General features: G+C 45.9%; 1 protein-coding gene across 1 annotated transcript; it reads right to left on the bottom strand.

The window, feature by feature from the left end:
* Positions 1-11,653: 11,653 nt before the first annotated feature.
* Positions 11,654-12,614, bottom strand: LOC137533458 (olfactory receptor 5V1-like). The gene is given in 2 exon segments (XM_068254844.1): positions 11,654-11,870; positions 11,873-12,614. Coding segments are annotated over 2 exon segments (942 nt in total). The 3' UTR covers positions 11,654-11,670.
* Positions 12,615-19,297: the final 6,683 nt, after the last annotated feature.

Raw genomic sequence — 19,297 nt, 5'->3', positions numbered from 1 at the left:
GGGGTGGTTAGGGTTAGGCAGCACCAGGGGGGTGGTTTGGGTTAGGCACCACCAGGGGGGTGGTTTGGGTTAGGCACCACCATGGGGAGTGGTTAGGGTTAGGCACCACCAAGGGGTGGTTAGGGTTAGGCACCACCAGGGGAGGGTTCTGTGTGAGAGTAGGATTAGGTGAAGTAGTATTGTTGAATTATGTAACAATTTTTAAAGTTAATATCTTTTCGTTTTCATCTCCTGTAACAATATTTATTGTTATTGAGATTTTGTTATCCACCTGCACCAATTTGTTATCCAGCTGGGCCCATTTTTCCTGGTGCCCTTTATTCATGCACCCTCACCAGGGGGGTCTAAGTGCTAGGGGTAGGTAGAGGGAGGGTTCTGTGTGAGAATAGGGTTAGGTGTAGTTGTAGTAAAATGTTGGTAATATTTACTAATGTTTTACTACAGGTATTATGAATGTACTTATATTTTGTTTTCATTGTCATAAACAATATTTTACAATTTTATTACATGAAGAAACGATAAAAGAAGGTTATACACAATATTACACAATTATAACGATTATACATATAATATCGTTTTCAGTGTTATAAACAATATCGTCATTTTTATTACAAGAAGAAACAATAAAATATGGTTATTGACAATCTAATTAAATTTTGGCGACACCAAGTACCCTTTTTCCAGGCACCCTTTTTTGATGTATGTGTCCTCCTGTGCCCACGACGCTGATCCTACTGTGTATGCACAGCCCTGAGCCGAGCGCACCCTGATCGTGCACCCATGAGTTTCGCGTAATGTGCATGGCCGGCCAGCTTAGCGTGGGTCGCTGCTGCTGACCGGAGGTACTTGGTCCTGCGTTGTGGCCACAGGAGAACTCCAGGGGGTTGCAAGATTATCCAGGTAAGTTTAACTCATCTTCCACAGCGCTGTTCAGAGTATATTGTCTTGTAACTTAACTGTCCCTCAGAGGGACACACAATCTAATCCCTACCATATCATATGTCTATGTAGGTATCATGATGCCGGCAACGTGTATGCGGCTAATTAAAGAGAGGCAGAAGACTGACAGGCACCGCGACACAGGACAGGTAATGTATAAACGCAGATTACAGCACATGTATACATTACACACATAATGTACATACACACACAGTGGCGTGGTGGCGGATGCGGCAGGCTCGGCCGATTCCTGAAAGATTCCATGCTGAAATTGATCAGGAATCGGGCTGTGGTGGATGGGCAGCTGACAGATCTCTCTCTAATGATTAGAGAAAAATGTGTCTCTTGGTTGACCCTGCCCATCATCGTTAGATGTATTGACTTAACTCCTAAAGGGCTTCAGGAAAGAAACGTTTAGTCTTTTAAGTACCTGGGGCTCGAGTCACAAAAGGGTGCCTTGGGCGTGCTAAATAGGGTGCTAAGCAGTAAGCATGCCCAAAGCTTTTATTGATCAAGCGCAAAGTTTAGCGCTGCCCGTAGCGTGTGAAAAGTCGCACCGGGTGCGCTTAAACCATTTAAGGCGCACCCGGTACAAGGTTTTCATCGCACCCGGTGTGACGTTTCATGCGCTACGGGCAGCGCTAAACTTTGCGCAAAACTTTGCTCGCCCTAAAGGGCATTAGGCGTGCTAACTAAGTTAGCACCCTTTTGTGAATCAAGCCCCTAGTGTTTTGTTCAGAATCAGATCGCAAATGCTACTAGTGAAAATGGGCCCTAATGCTTATAATAATGGCCCAATGTTTGTTTTCAGGGGTGTAACTACAGGGGAGCAGTCCCTGCGACCTTAGGGCGGCCCAGAGCTATAAGGTAGCACCAACTACTACTTCAATCCCTCTGATAAAGGGGTCCATCCTTCAGAATAGTTTTTTTTAGTTGCAATGGATTTGAAAATTATGATGTCCACACTTTTTTTATGACCTTGAGGCTGTGAGGGTCACCTGGGGTAGGCGAGGGAAAGGATTTGAACTCTGGGTGCCCTATCAAAGTTTTGCTGGGGGGCCCCGTGACTTGTAGTTTCAACCCTGTTTGTTTTCTTTAAAGGGACCATGAGCGCTGAATAAAAACAAAATTTGGACTTACCCAGGGCCTCCTCCAGCCCCCCCACCCCCCCATAGCTCATGAGGTCCTCGAACATCCTCTTGTCCCCTCTCTTGGTCCCGCTGGTGGCTCTGGTAAACGGCGACTCTCTGGTAAAGTTACGAGTGTGTGCCCCAGTGGAGGGCCTGTCGTGTTATCACGCTGGTCACCGTAAGCCTCCTACGCATGCGCGGTACTCTTAAGACTGAACCACGCTTGTGCAAGAGGCTTTTGGCATCCGGCGTGTTGACACGACAGGCACGCGGCGGAGCGCGCATGCGTGACTTCACCAGAGAGTCGCCATTTACCAGAGCCGCCAGCGGGACCAGGAGAGGTTAAAAGAGGATGCCCGAGGAGCTCGCTGGCTTTGGGAGGGCTGGAGGAAGCCCCAAGTATGTCCAAATTTTGTTTTTAAAAGGACCCTGAGCAGTGATTAAAAATGAAATCGGGACTTACATGAGGCTTTCTCCAGCCCTCCCATAGCCCGAGAGGTCCCTCTGTGTCCTCTGGGTCCCCTTCGTGGTCCTGCTGGCGGCTACAGTAGGTGGGCAACTTTGGCTAAAGTTGCGTATGCGCAGTACAGGAACCCGGCCATCCATCACCTGTGGGCGTCATCACATGCGTCTCTGTAAGGGCCCTGCTTGCGTGCAGTACAGTCTGTCTTATACCACACATGCGGGGGAGGGGGGGGCTGGTGAAAAGTCCTGATTTCATTTTTTAATCACTGCTCAGGGTCCCTTTAAATAAAAGAACAAAAACTGAGTTCTCTGTAAACTGGCTGATGATATTGTAAGAAGAATACCTACAATTAGCAAACAACTTCTATATAGAGCTGAAGTGTAATCTGGAATATTGCAGAGTACCCATAACCTTCTCAAATAAAACATTTTGCTAAGATCAAGTGATAGGGATATTGAGTCAAGGCTAAAAGCTATATATGTGCATTTTTATTTCTTTATGACTATTTGTTCTCTCACATGCTCTATTTAGCTAAGTTAATCGATCAAAGAGGAGCGGTGGAAAAAAATCTGGCAAATACTCCGTACAATTTAAAAGGAGCTTGAGATGAGAGACATAAAGAGGCTGCCATATTTATTTTCTTTTAACAATACCAGTTACCTGGCTTCCTGAGTTCCTGATTATCTCTTTGGCTGCAGTAGTGTGAGTCACACACCTTAAAGTGAACCTAAAGCCACACAAAAAAGGGGGCTGAGGGAAGCCCCAGGTGAGTTCATCTCATTTTTTTTGTGTGGCTTTAGGTTCACTTTAAAGTGAACCTTAAGCCAAAAAAAAGATGAGTTTTACTCACCTGGGGCTTCTACCAGCCCCCTGCAGCAGTCCTGAGCCCTCGCAGCCACTGACTAATCCTCTGGTCCCCCGCTGCCAGCTAGTTTCGTTTTTGCCGACAGGCCCATCAGGACTGGCCACGCGTAGCTTTTTCAGCATTCCCGACTAATTAGCGCTATTGCGGGCCACAACACGTACAAAAATACGCGTTGCCGCATTACGAACACATAGATATGCGGCAACGCGTATTTTTGTACGCGTTGCGGCCCGCAATAGAGCTAATTACAGTCGGGAATGCGGAAAAAGCTACGCGTGGCCAGTCCTGACGGGCCTGTCGGCAAAAATGAAACTAGCTGGCAGCGGGGGACCAGAGGATTAGTCAGTGGCTGCGAGGGCACAGGACTGCTGCAGGGGGCTGGTAGAAGCCCCAGGTGAGTAAAACTCATTTTTTTTCTGGCTTAAGGTTCACTTTAAGGCTTGTACACACGTCCAACAAAGTGCACGACCAACTCCACAACATGACCAACCCCACGACTAACTGTTGTTTACATGATTTGTATTCTTCACACACCAACCAACCAACTGAACGACCAACTCATTTGCATACTGCACATGAAAGTGGAATGATGGACTGCGCGATACGGCCACATTCAAAACAAGCGCATATTGCTCAAATGACTTGTACACACGTGGCCAACTGCATGATATCAGCCCAAAAATCATGTGAGTTGATCCACTGGTTGGATCAGGCAAACCACGTTATCAGTTGATCATCTAGTCATTTGCCACACATACACCACACGCCTGATTGTCATCCAACCGACCAAAATCAGATGACAATAGGGGAATTTATTGGACATGTGTACAAGCCTTTAAACAAGTATGCAGCTAATCTTGTCGGATTTTTGTCAGGAACATCTAATTTGCATGCTTGTTCAAGGTCTATGGCTAAAAGTATTTGTAGACAGTTGATCAGCTGGACAGCCAGGCAATGTGCATTGTTTAAAAGGAAATAAATATGTCAGCCTTCATATGCCTCTCACCTCAGGTTCCCTTTAAAGTAATTTTGAATCACTTCTAAGACATAACAACAAAAGTTGTTTAGGTGATACCTTTAACTACTTGAGGACCGCAGTGTTAAACCCCCCCTAGTGACCAGGCCATTTTTAATTAAATAGGCCACTGCAGGTTTAAGGGCTCGCTGCAGGGCCGTACATGTCAGTACATGTCAGTCTAACAATCTCCTGAGCGGCGATTGCCGCTCGGAGACTGAAGGCGGAGCGTGCTCTCCTGCTAGCCCCATAGAAGGCCGTTCTCGCCAATCGGTGTGGAGCGGTCCTGGGGCTGCCATCGCGTTCACGCCAATGGGCATGGAGCGGTCGGGAACAGGTTAAAGAAGTGTTCCCAGGCCCAGACTTAAATCACTGGAGCAGCCTATAGGCACAGATGGCCTGGCACCCCAGACTTTGCCCTCGATGAACCTGCAAACCTCACCGCAAGCGTGTTGGCTGTCCCAGCTGTCACTTCTCCCTTACTTCCCTTGCCTGTCAAAAGTAACTACAGGTGTTCCTTAGTATTACAGTAAGTAGCTAGAGGTGCCTCAAAGTATTAGGTAGCCAGAGGTGCCCCAGACTAAAGGGAGATCTTGTCAGTGGAATGCTGGGAGCTGTGTGAGTAACCTCTCAGTGATTTACGCTCTGCTTAGGACTCTGCATAGGGAAGCAAGGAAGGAGGCACTAGGAGGGGAGTTAGCCGCCTTTCCATCATTAGGCACCTGTAGGCACGCGCCTACAATGCCTTATGGTAAATCCAGCCATGAGTGTTCCCCAACCCTGTCCTCAGGGCCCACCAACAGTGCATGTTTTGTAGAAAGCCACAGAGGTAGTTAATTAGCTCTGGTGAGACACTAATTACCCTCCCATGCATGTTTGTGGTTTCCTGCAAAACTGTTGGTGGGCCTTAAGGACAGGGTTGGGTAACTCTGCTTTAAAGAGTACTCGAGGCGGTTTCTAAATCTAAAAAAGGGACACAGAGGCATGTTCCCATCTGCAGGGTGTGCCTCTGTGTGCCACGCTCATCGCTCTCCGTGCCCTCTACGACCTTGCTAGTCCCCCCAGAATTTTGGCAATCTAATGGGGAATGGGTGTCCCACTGCAGGATAGGAACGCCTGCATAACGCCCCTTCCCCGCCTATCAGAGCCTTCTAACAGGCTCTTTGCTGCTTGCTCCCGCCTCTCCCCGCCCCCTTCGTGTCAGTCAGAGGAGTGCACAGACGCTGCTTCTCCGGCATCATGATTCTAAAAGGTCACCAAAGTGAAACAAAAGCATTCCAGGCCATAGGAGTGCTGGGGAGAGGAAATAATGAGCGCAACCTGACCCAGCAACCACCTGAATCAGGTAGCATTTTTTACTTATTTATTTATTTTACTTTTAGACCGGCTTGGGTTAGCTTTGATGATTAACTGTACAGGGTTTCTTTGCAAGCTTTTGAAACTGTAAGCTATAAGTTTCTTCTTCAGGCATGTTACAGAACTGGATCAGAACCATACAAAGTTGTGTCAAAGCTTATATATCACAATCTAGCACCAAGTCTTCCTCTATTTGAAATGTAGGTACTTTCTGGCAAATAGCTAATTTGGTTAGTATTTGGGTTGTGTCTCTACCCATTGTCAGGATGAATAGAAGCAGGGTCGGACTGGGACACTGGGGGCCCACCAAAGAAATTTCAACCTGGGGCCCACACATCCCATGATTGCGGTGAAAAAAAGGCGTGACCATGCACTGGAAGGTGGGCGTGGTCATGATGTATTATGGACAGGGCCAAATGTACATGACCTTAGCAGCATTGTAATTCAGAGACACTGCTGCCCAGAAAAACTTTGCATAGAGTCCCCTCCTTCAATATAAAGTAATGTCCTACTTTGCAGAGGCTGCGACCGCATCGGGGCCCTTGGGCCAAAGGGGCCCCGAAGGGCCCTCCCTCAACTACAGTATTACCTCTCTATTGGTCCTGTGCCCATAATAATCACTTCTATAGATACTTTGAACAGTGGTAATCATTAACGAGCTATTTCCCATCCCTTTCTTGCACCTCTGACACTGTAGTTGCCATTGGCAGGTTTTGGTGCGTCGTATCAATTGTTATGTATAGAGTGCTTGGGGGACCCCATTGTAAAATTTGCATCGAGGCCTACAGCTTCTTAGCTATGCCACTGCTCTCAGCATGAGGGATTACAGCACTGAGAAGAGAATTTTTGTGCTGCAGGCAGCAATTGGAGCTCTGTCAGACAAGGAGGGGGGCCCACCGGAGACCTGGAGGCGGGGCCCACCAAGGGAAAAAACTGTACTATTGTGGCCCAGTCCGACCCTGAATAGAAGCTTGGATGAGATTCTTTACATGTCAAAAAGAGGAAGCTTCTGTATGTGACAGGGGCCTAGCAATAGCCCCTGCAAGGGATGCAGCCAGCTTGCACGGGGAGTGGGGGGCAAGCCTGGTAGGGGGCCCAGCCAGGGCTGTTTTTAGCAGCAGGAGAGGTTTCGCAGGTGGGCCCAGTGATTTCTAGTTACGCCCCTGGTTTGTGACATTACTTTGCATGGTTCTGATTCAGTTCTGTAAAGTGCCAGAAGAAGAAACTTAAAGGGACCCGGAGCAGTACCTACATTCAAAAAGTTCACTTACCTTGAGCTTCCTCTAGGCCGCAAAGTCCCCCGGCATCCTCCTGGCTCCTCTCTGTGTCCCACCGTCGGCTCCCGTTTCCCGGGACGGTCCCGATTTGGGGGGCCCCTCCTGTTGTCCCGCGCTTCCCCCCCTTCTGTCCCGGCCGCTCGGCAAGGGGGGGGGGGGGGAAACTGATCGAGTCACCAGCCGTGGGGGATGCCGTATGCTATGCGGGATGGGCTTCGCTATTTATCCCTCCCTCCCTCCTAATGTGCCCCCCAGTGTGTCCACCCCCTGCCTGCAGAGAGTTAAATGTGCAGTAGAGCGGAGTGGGCTGTCATTAATCTTACCATTGCTCTCCGTCACAGGAAGCAGGAAGCCAAGAAGAGCCAGATCCCCGCGGTACGGAGAGGCAATGGTAAGATTAATGACAGCCCGCTCCGCTGCACATTTAACTCTCTGCAGGCAGGGGGGGGGGACACACTGGGGGGCACATTAGGAGGGAGAAATAGTGAAGCCCATCCCGCATAGCATACAGCATCCCCCGCGGCTGGTGCCTCGATCAATTTTTTCTCTCCCCTCCTCCCCACCCACAGGCGCCCTCACGCCCCCCCCCCCCCCCCCCCACCCACCCACGGGCACCCTCACACTCTCCCCCCCCCCCTTTCGGGAGTAATATTAATAATATTAAAATAAAAATATTTATTTTTTAAAAACGTGGAGGGCGTGACTAGGGGGTGTTGGGTGTGTGGTTAGGGGTGTGGCCTAAGTGTCTTCCTGGATCTTGAAACGCTGCGTCATCACGCTGGCTTCTATGCGTCATCATGGCGGCCAGCGTGACAGTCCCGCGCATGCGCGGTTTAGAGTTAGATGACGTGTAGCAGCTGGCGTGATGATGCGGAGCGTCTAGATCCAGGAAGAGTCGGTCCGATACCTGGCCTGGGTGTCGCCGGTAACAGGAGATGCCGGCAGGACACAGAGAGGAGTCAGGAGGAAGCTGGGGGATCTAGCGGCCTATAGTGGACTGGAAGAAGCCCCAGGTAAGTTAAATTTTTGATTGTAGGTAGTGCTCAGGGTCTCTTTAAATTTTTGAAAGCTTGTAAAGAATTCTTGTACAGTTAGTCACTAAATGTATCACCTAAACAACTTTTCTTGTTATTGCTTCATATTCTCTCCATGACTATACCGGACCACACGCAACTGGCTGAACCACTTCTACAAATTTTTTTGGACAGATCATGGACCTTTACTCCACAAGCAACAGGTTTTTTTTTTTCTTCGCTGCCTACTGTTAAAGCTGACATCATAATAAATGCAAAAACAGAATGAATCATCTGCATTCTGAGAAAGAGATAAAGATCAAAAAATTCCATCATCACAATTATGAACACCTCATAACTAAGGTCACCATGCATGCTTTAAATGCCCAACTATAAATAGATGTAAGATTGTGTAGAGATAATTTTATCATGAAATGCATAAATACATACATTAATAAACACGGATGTTGTTCTTGAAATATATCCGTGGGAACAAAATGTAACCATCTATGATAGGTATCATCAGTGAGAATCCTATAGTATTTCTTCAGGCATTACTTTATCTACAACTACAGTGTAGTAACAATTATCTTCATCAGCCTGTTGACCTATGATCCTATCCTCGATCTTTGATGGTTGGTACTTGTCTGGATAGCAAAATTGGATATTTTGAAAGATGGATAATTCAGTGCAGTCGCAAGTCTTTCTGAATCCCAAGCACAATAGGGATGCTCTGAAGGTAATTCAGTTTATCTCCAGCTACATTTCTTCCTGGGAAAATGCAAATATGCCGATGACAGAATTCTGGGGTGGGATGGGTGGGGCATGGTGCATGCAATATAAGAAATGATGAGACAGAAAAAGAATGACAAAGACAAATAAAGAACAAGGGAGGACTAGGTATCTGTGGTCTACCTAATCCGCCAAGCGCATCCCTCCCCCCTCCCCCCGGGTCTCTTCCCAACTTTTTTTGGGTCCCCAAGAACCATCATCCTGTTCTGATCGGCACACTTTCCTAGGTCTGTACACCCTCGTTTTCATCCTCGCTGAAGTGCCTGTCCTACATGACCCGGTGCATGACTACGTAATAACATACACCGGGTCATGGAGGAGAGGCACCCCTGTGAGCATGATGATAGCAGTGTACGGAGCCATGGACTTATGGATGGGAGCGCAGCAGCCAGAACAGGTGAGTCGCTACACTGCACAGGCCACGGGAACCAAAATAAATTTGGAGGGAGACCTAGTGGGGCCCTGGTGGGGTTTTGGGTGAATTTGGCAGCCCCAAATGGCATTTGGAGAGGTTCTGTCACTTCTTTTTTATTAGCTCTATAGTGTAGTGTTTCTAACCTCCATCCTCATCATTGTCTGTGGGTGCCAAAAGGAAAAAAAGTCATCATTGTTTTAAATATTACATATTATTCATTTTTTTAGACACCGATTCTACATACTGTATAAATATCTAGATTAGCAAAACAACCCATTTAAAAATATTTTTTTGCTTTGGTCCTGAAGTGGTTATCACAAAACCTTAAAGGGATACTGTAGGGGGGTCGGGGGAAAATGAGCTGAACTTACCCGGGCTTCTAATGGTCCCCTGCAGACATCCTGTGTTGGCGCAGCCACTCCCCAATGCTCCGGCCCCGCCTCCGGTTCACTTCTGGAATTTCTGACTTTAAAGTCAGAAAACCGCTGCGCCTGCGTTGCCGTGTCCTCGCTCCCGCTGATGTCTCCAGGAGTGTACTGCGCAGACACAGACCTTACTGGGCCTGCGCTGTGCGCTCTTGATGACATCAGCGGGATCGAGGACACGGCAACGTAGGCGCAGTGGTTTTCTGACTTTAAAGTCAGAAATTCCAGAAGTGAACCGGAGGCGGGGCCGGAGCATCGGTGAGCGGCTGCGCGGGCACAGGATGTCTGCGGGGGACCATTAGAAGCCCCTAGTAAGTTCAGCTCATTTTCCCCCGTCCCCCTACAGTATCCCTTTAAGGCAGAGGCTAGCAGGATGATGGGCTGGAACGAGACAGAGTAAGGCTGGATGCCAGACAAGGTCTTGGCAGGGTCAAACTGGACTTGTTAAAGGTAAATAGGATGGCAGAGAAGTTTTAGCAGCCACAGAGTAAAGACATTTTTTTACATTGTGGAAAGCTAACAACCAGGGCTATTCAAAAGTGGGTGTTTTGTAAGCTACCGACTCATGTAGTTTTGCTGAAACTTTCCTAAGTATGAGGTCCCATATACATTATTTGATAACAAACTGGACGCTAAACATCATTTAATTAATTTTCATTAATCAATGTTTCACTATATTGTCACACATCACAAAAAAAATTGCAGCAAAAAACATGTTGTAGGTATGGACCTTCAGGCACACTGATTGTTTCAATGACCCCATGATCCCTTGCACCCAGTATTGTATTGCTGCTTGGGGAGGGGGGGGGGGGCATTCATGAACACCTTTGTTAAAAATATTTTTTATTTTACACATTCTTTTTAATTTTTTTTTATTAATGATCACTGTTACTAACAGTAATAGTGATCATTGAGGGACTGGAGGACACTGATTGGCCATCACGTGATCCCTTGGGCCGATCACTGCAGACACAGAGGTCAAGGGATCACATAAGTCTTTTGACCAATGCTGCATGTGCACGATCACTGTTACAGGAATTTCCTGTATTTATTTATGAAGAATGGTCGCTGTTACTGACTGTAACAGTCAGCAATCATTCTCACTAGCAGGCACGGATTGGCTCAGGGGACACATGTCTCCTTCCACCAATCCCTCCTGCTTTGGGTGCTGTTGAGAGCATTCCTGTGCTCGTGCACGATCGCACAAGGCACCTGGCTTAGTGCATGGACGTTCACATCCATGCTGCTATAGCAGCAGCAGCAGCAGCTGATGTGAGAGTCACATCCGTGCAGCTGTAGTAGTTACAGAGAACCCGAGGTGGGGTTTTTTTTTGGGGGGGGGGTAGATGTCCCAGAGGTATGTTCTCTGGCTCATGACGTGCCTATGTGTCCCCACACCACCGCTCTCTGCCCCCCCACCGACGCACTATAGCCCCCGAGATTAGCGACAATATTTGTTGCTATCTCATAGGTAAACATGTGGGAGAGGAATTCCCTGTTCGAAACGCCCACCAGGGGCATTCCTGCAGGGTTTCCAGAGCTGCCATTGAGCAGCTCTCTCTCTCTCTCTCTCTCTCTCTGGCCACACCCCCTGCTGCTCCACCCGCCTCCTTGCATGCTGTGAATGAGAGAAAGGATCTCTCATTCCAGCATCGTGACCCAGAGGTCGTGAAAGTGAAAGTGGGCCATTGCGGCCCACAGGAGCAGCGGGGAACAGGGCAGAGATTTTGGAGGCTACCTGATCCGCTCAGCCCCTCGGATCAGGTAGCCTAGTGTTTTTGTTTTTTTTCAAGAGCCCACCTCGGACTCTCTATAAGTAACTAATGATATTTTGTGATAGATGACTCAACACTAATGTGTGGCCAGTGAAGGTTATATAAACCTAACAAGTCAACTCTATCTATACAGAGAAATTGCTATTTTAGCCTACTTTTATAGTGTTATTTTTATTCAGTTTTTTTCTACAGTTGTTTGAAATCAGATTCCTCCTCTGCAACATCTTTCTTTTAAGTGCTTTATTGCTCTCAAGATTTCCTTGTTGCGTAGTGTATACACCAGTGGGTTTAAAAGTGGGACAAGTGCTGTATACAGCAAGGAAATGAGCTTGTTCTTTTCCTGGGAATGTTCAGACTCTGGAATGGTGTACGAGCCAAGGGAAGGCCCATAAAATAAGAAAACGTGAGATGTGAGGAGCAGCTGGAGAAAGCCTTGACTCGTCCTTCAGAGTTACGGATCTTTGCAATGGTGTAGATGATGCACACGTAAGATGCCAAAATTAAGAAAAAGGGTATAAAACCCAAAACAACTGTTATTACGGACAGAAAATTCCTGAGGTGTGTGATGTCACTGCTGGCTAGTTTTATCATAGTTTTCAAATCACAATAAAAATGATCAACCTTCTGAGAACCACAGAATTCCGCACGTGAAAGCATGAGTGATTGCGTTAATGCGTTTAAGAATCCTACGAGCCAAGAGATGGCAGCAAGAAGGATGTAAATGGTTTTGTTCATTAGGGTTGCATAATTTAGTGGGGCACAAATAGCCACGTAGCGATCATAAGCCATCGACGTTAAGAGCAGAAATTCAGTTCCAATACAAAACACAAAAAGAAACAGCTGGGTTACACAGGCGGGAAAAGTAATGGTGGCATTGTCATATTTCATGATAGCTAAAAATTTAGGAAGGATGGCTGAGATGTAAATGATGTCCTGCAGGGAAAGGTTACACAGAAAAAAGTACATGGGCGTGTGAAGCCAGGAGAGTAGACATATAAAACCGATAATCATCGTATTGGCTAACACGGTCATAGTATACATCAAGAAGATCACTGTAAAAACTATGAGCTGTGAATGTGCAGATATGGCAAACGGCAGGAGGTGAAAATCTTTTTCAGAAGTGCAGTTCTTCAGCTGTTCCTTCATTGTTTCTGCAAATAACGTTAAAAATAAATAAAAAAGTAATATAAAGACTTCCTGTGTGCATATTCATAACAGTTTTAACAACAAAAGGAGTAAAAGCTAAAGTTCAAGTAAGTCCAGTAGTTGATTTTCACGATTATCAACATAACAAAGGTAACTGAGCTCTTCCAGGTTCTGTTTTTGCAGTGTTTCATGGTCTTCTCTTATGAGTGTATTGCTAATAGGATAATGGGAAGAATTTCATTATATAAATATTTGTGGAAACCTTAGAGGGAAGACCCTCAGAGATTATGTTTCATGTGAGCATTGTTAAGAAAAAAAAATATCCCCAAGTCAATCAGCAATTATATATATTTACCGCTTAGCTGAACGTACTAGATAAATACTCATTTATTTAAACATTTCATGATCAAAATAAATATAAAGAATGATTTTATACAGATATTAAACACATAATAATATACAGATGTTAAATGCATAATAATATTTTACAAATTGTTTTAAATGTAGTAAGAAGTAATGTAATTCAATGGGCGATGCATACTTTTTAAAAAAGTTGGCGAGGGTGTTGTGGAGCGCATGCGCAAAATAATGGGATACGATGGGGATCCCTACAGGTCCTAGTGACAAACTTCCTATCCAGCAGGGAGTATGTCACTGGGCAAGGGGCACAAAGGGGAGTGCGGGGAGATGGGGGGGTGCTATGCATATGACCCTGTCGGCCCACTCTGCCGCAGGGTCAAATGTCATTTTTTGCATTGTGGTAGGATGCAGCAGGGGCATAGCATCCCCGCTGCAACATAATTAAATTGGCTTCAAGGAAATCTGAGATGAAATTAACTAAAGCATTTATACTTACCTGGGGCTTCCTTTAGCCCCCTTTAGGCCACTGGTTTCCTCACCGCCCTCCCAGGCCTCATAGATCGTCCGGTAGCTAGCCCATCTCAAGTCACCGGCAGTCCTGCACTACTGCACATGCCCGGCCATGCACGAGCCCCCATCATGCTCCTGACGCTGGGAGCATTCTGCACATGTGCAAATGAGGAGCGCGATGAGGGTGCGTGTGGGCTGGTCCATGCATGCGCAGTACTGCTTGACTGAGCCAGCTGGAGGGAAAGACCAGGCTGGCCAAGAGACGATCGGAGCCGTCCAGGAGGCCGGCGGAGTCAACGGCCTACAGGGGGCTGAAGGAAGATAAGTATAAATGCTTTTCTTACATCTATTAATTTTGCAACCCACTTGACCATTCAATTTCCTAACTTGAAATGGGAGGGGGCACATTTACGTTTGGGGGGACAGTGGCAAGGTGGTGGAGGCAGAGTCATGAGGCTGGTTTGCGAATTACATTTATTCTAGGCGGAAACGCATGCAAATTCACATGGAAAATTTGCATAGCGAAAACGCATGCGAATTTCCTATTAATGACATTGTATGCGAATCGCACACTGCCTTGTGGTGTGTGAATTCTGATGGCTCTGCTATGCAGATTTTTCCTGCACAGAAAAACGCTCCGTTTTCCTGACAAGTGGACAAGTGGAAACAGGCTAATTAAGTTGTATTGGTTGTGCCAATCTGCGTGCAGAAAACGCATGCAGATTCGCGATAGTGGTACCCACTGGAGCCAGGAAAGGTAAATAAATCAACCCTTATAAGCGCTTGTCAGGCGTGTCGGGCGAGGATTCCGGGACACTTCGGGGGAGCCAGCGCTGGATTGCCTGCAGCTACAAGGGAGTGGGAAGCCTCATTGGGACCCTGAGACTTCCCCCTCCTGAGGTGAGCACCCTCAGGAAACTTTTTTTTGTTACAGGTTCTCTTTAAACAATACACTTTGACTGACAGCTGGGCTCTAATAACCTCCCTGCCGTTCTAAAAATGTGCTGCGCACGGCAGGGAGGGTGTTTTTTTTGCAATTTTTTTTCTCTTTAGCGTGTAGCTAGCCTAGCGCTAGCTACATGCTTCCCCCCTCCCTGCGGCGTCCCCCCGTACGCGCCGATTGCCGCCGGCGCCTTTGCCCATCCGGAAATCCCGTTCTGAACGGGATTTCCATGAGGGCTTCCCCCGTCGCCATGGCGACGGGCGCGCTGACATCACCGACGTTATCGACATCGTGGCGTCAGAGGGAGTCCCGATCCACCCCTCAGCGCTGCCTGGCACTGATTGGCCAGGCAGCGCACGGGTCTCGGGGGGGAGGGCACCCTCTGATGTGGCGGGTAGCGGCGAATCGGCGAGGAGCGGCGGTGATCGTAAGTATCCGGATGTATATAAAAAAAAGATTATGCAAATTGGCCCACCAGGGCATGAGGAATCCTCTGAGGTGGGTTACCCCGAGCAGAGCTCGGGATAACTGGCAAGGAGGTTAAGCTGCAGTAGTGTCTAAATCACACCAGAAACATGCATGCAGCTAATCTGGTCAGATCTGATAATAATTTCAATAATTTCATAGGGTCTATGGTTAAAATTATTAGAGGCAGAGGATCAGCAGGATAGCCAGGCAACAGGTATTGCTTAAACGGAAATAAATATGGCAGCCTCCATATCCCTCTCACGTCAGTTGTCTGAGGCACATCAATACTTTTCTTGTATCTCGTGGGGCCATAGCTAAGTAATTTATGGATTTGGGGGTGTAGAACTATTACATTCTGGTATCTAGGGGAACCCATCTCTTTAGTTTTGGTATCTGGGTACCACTCATCTGCCTGGTAATCAATATTCAGCACCAGACTGGAGCCAAGCCAACCTATTCTGTGATTTTGATGGCAACATTTCATAGGACAAAAGGAGGCGCTTTTCATAATGTCCATAAAAGTCACTCCCTTTTAAATTAGCTCAGATTTTATTCAAGCTTTGTCTCTTTTTCTTTTCATCTATATACTAAAGTATACTATTTATTTTATACAATGAGTTGGAACCAAAAATTCAAAAACATATCTGGACCTGGGGTGCCATAATCCAGGAAATACGTAGTGTAAAATAGTATTGATATTCTGGCCATTGCCCCAGACACAGTGCCCCATTTACCTCTTCCCCACATCTTTCTCCTTGCTCAGCTGCACAGGTCAGATGGACAGCACCGTGTGGTAGGCTCATATGGTAGCAGGAAAAAAGGGTGCCAGTTGAGGGTGGACGAAAAGGCCGATATAGACTCTAATGCAATTATCATTAATATGGTGAAAAAAGCAGAAAAAGGGCGCTGCAATAAATATTGTTCACAACATTAGAACATTACAGTTTTTGAAGTATGTTATCGTTTTAGAAGCTTGCAACGTTATAGTTTTTGCCCTATTATTTTGTAGGGATGTACAGATTTTACGTTATCAAAGATATGTGTAAAAGGGTGTTTCTGAAGAGGGTGTGGTTAGGGTTAGGCACCACAGGAGGAGTGGTTAGGGTTAGGCACTACCTGGGCGGTGATTAGTTTTAAGCAACATGAAGGGGGGTGGGGGGGGGATTTTAGGGTTAAGCACCACTAGGGGGGTGTCAAATATTTGAATTAAAATGTTATTGATGTCATTTTGATTAGAAAAGCGTAGATTACTTACGTTAATAAGCCAAGTAGCGTCATATATGTACGCACCTGCTCAGATAACCCGCTACTTTAAAAAGTCACAAAATGTCAGAATGTACCAGTTAAAAATAAGTTTAAGTTTTGTGCGTCACCATAAAATTCTCTAACCGACGCCATCTTAGAAATTTTACAATAAAAAGCCCTGGCAGGTTGGTATATTTTTTATCATCGAGCCTGAAACTCTACTGAGATCGATTGAGGCCTAAAGACTACCTACCTTCCATTGTGATTCTAGAACACAAGAGAGGTAATATGCATTATTCTTGGTGAATTTATTGACAATAGCTTATATAAACGTTAAAGACTTGTCATTTCAAACTTCAGCAGCTTTTTAAGTTTTTTAGATAACTTTTTAATGCTATACTTCATATACATTCAGTAAGCATTACTATTTAAATGCAATTGCAAGCTTAGGGACAACTACCTAGCTTTGATTGATCAAGATATATCTACTTTAAGTTCTTTATACAAGAATAGAACTCTATATATCATTTTTAAGGATAAAGCTATATTTGTGTGTACCATACACGGTACAATCAGGAACTTTGAAAATGTATTTTGGATGATGGACAACAACTGGAGAGATGTATATTCCTGTATATATGCTTTATCTATTTTTTATATCAATAGGGGTTAGAGTTAGGCACCACCGGGGAGGGAGTTAGGGTTAGGCACCACCAGGGGAGTTGTTAGTTTTAGGCACCACTGTGTGGTTCTGTGTGAGGGTAGGGTTGGGTTAAACTGTATTTTTAAATTACGTAATGATTTTGAACGTTAACATATTTTCGTTATTATTTCCCGTCTGTTTTTACAACGGTATTTATCATTAACCAAGTTTGACAACGATGTTTATCGTTATCAGATTTTGTTATCCACTGGTGCCATTTCGTTATCCAGCCGGGCCCTTTTTTCACGGCGCCCTTTTTTCATGCACGCACTCATGATCAGTTTGATTCAGTTTGATTCTGTGATACACCCGCAAGACACGGCAACTGAAAGAAAATACATAGTAACAAGATATGATGCTGCAAAATTGGTTTAGCAAGTACTGCCTCTGAAGGGTGAGTTAAATGAGAGGTGTTTTTTATTTTAACCTTTTCATTGTTTCATTACATTTGATGTCATAGTAAATATAATTTTGCTCCTTTAATGGGTTATGTGTGTTTAAGCTAGTAGCAAGCAATCCTGATTAAATCCATCATAATTTAATATTGTGCATGTGTGTGAGTCCCAGCATGCCTGCATGTGTTTGTCGGTCGGTCGGTCCATGACTGTATGCAGAGATGGATTAGGATGCAATGGGGCCCTAGACAAAGTAGTACATTTGGGGCCCTCTTGGGGTGCTTTTGGTAAGCTGAACTGAAGAGAGGTCAAAGAATGTGACAGTTGGACCCCTTGACACCCACTAGGCCCCAAGCACCTGCCTAGGTTGCCTGGTGGCTAATCCTGCTCTAACTGTATGTGTGTGTGCCAAGCCATGTCTGCATGTGTATGTGTTTGATCATGTCATAGCTTTAACTCCAATGAAAGGCTTCAGTTTGGTAAGATGTTAGATACTCTTTTTGGGACTTAACCACTATTTGTCTACTCAGAGAGGAATTTTTACCATAAAGGTACCTAGACACAATAGATAAAAGTCGGCCCAACCATACAATAAAGACCACTTTGGTCTACAGTCGTTCCCCTTTCTAAAGGTTATACAGCATACGTCCAACATCACTTAAAGGCATTCTGTGGAGGGGTTAAAAAAACAAAAACCGCCACTTACCTGGGGCTTCTATCGGTACCCTGCAGCTGTCATGTCCCACGCCGTCCTCCTACTATGCTCCGTTCCCCGCCGCCGGTCCAATTATGGGTCTAACTAGACTGCGGCAGCTCCCGTGCGCATCATCGGGAGCTTACTGCACAGGAGCAGTACAAGAAAACTTCGTACTGCGCTTGTAAGCTTCCGATGACGCGCGCGGGAGTGAGCGCTATTCGTCTACTTAGACGAATATTAGACCGGGAACGGCGGCGGGGATCCGAGGATCGAGGGTGGGCGGCACTGGACATTACAGCTGCAGGGGGGTGATAGAAGCCCCAGGTAAGTGATGGTTTTTGTTTTTTTAACCCCTCCACAGAACCCCTTTAAGGATCGAACATGTTGTATCCTCACCCTGTACCATGTGCAATATCAAGGCTTAGAGATGGGTAGATTGTAAGTCGGATAGTGAAAGTAACATATCAGCCAAGGGAATATTAACAATATGTCAGTCTATACATTGGGTATCATTCATAAAGGTGTTATCGGTAATGAGACTTAGTGCGGAAAAACACAGCTGCCGGTATTTTAGACTTCTGTGTGGGCATTCATAGAAAAGGATACAGTTCCGATAGGAGTGCGGAGATTTCCCGAATTAGGCTGGCGGTAGGCAGGCGGTAGGCTTGCGGAAACAGGAGAAACTGCGGAGTTGATACATTTCTCCGTGTCTGCCTGGGAGGTCTGTGTCTCCATTAACTTAACATTGTTATCGCCACATCAGAGGGGGCGGTATTCCACGTCCTCATACCGCTTGCGGTAATCTTTATGAATTGACAGTTTGTTACATTTTTTATGATAATCACCACACAAGAGCCTTTATGAATGGAGACTTTGCTAAAGTGAGCTGTTTTCAGCATTTCCGCATGCGGAAATGCTTTATGAATGATAGCCATTGTGTGTTATGCAGCAGAAGTGCTGGGTTACAGTATTTACATTGTGTCAGGCCTAGGAGCTGTACATTTACCCGGTTTTGCATCCCTGATGTTTCAGGATTAAAATAAGATGTAAAATGCAAGTAGAATGGGAGCAGAATGCCCACCAATCATGAATGTAAATGAGTATGATTATTTGACTCACAGATGAGGGTTGACTTGATCATCAGAAAACACTGGTCAAATTTTTTGTCACTGGTCACCACTCTGGTGATACAAGGAGTGCTGGATGTGCAGGAGGCCACCGACACTTCAGTGCTTCCGTTGTGCAGGAATTAGAAGAGTGGCAAATAAATGGCAAATAATAGAAATATTTAAATACGACTGTTGGCAGAATGAGCTATATGCGCAACATGCGCTACTTCAATACCAGAAACATTTCCATGCA

The sequence above is a fragment of the Hyperolius riggenbachi genome, chromosome 9, assembly GCF_040937935.1.
Source record: "Hyperolius riggenbachi isolate aHypRig1 chromosome 9, aHypRig1.pri, whole genome shotgun sequence".
Classification (NCBI taxonomy): Eukaryota; Metazoa; Chordata; class Amphibia; order Anura; family Hyperoliidae; genus Hyperolius; species Hyperolius riggenbachi.
Note: the sequence above shows the minus strand (reverse complement) of the source record. Positions and strands in the feature narration are given on the sequence as shown.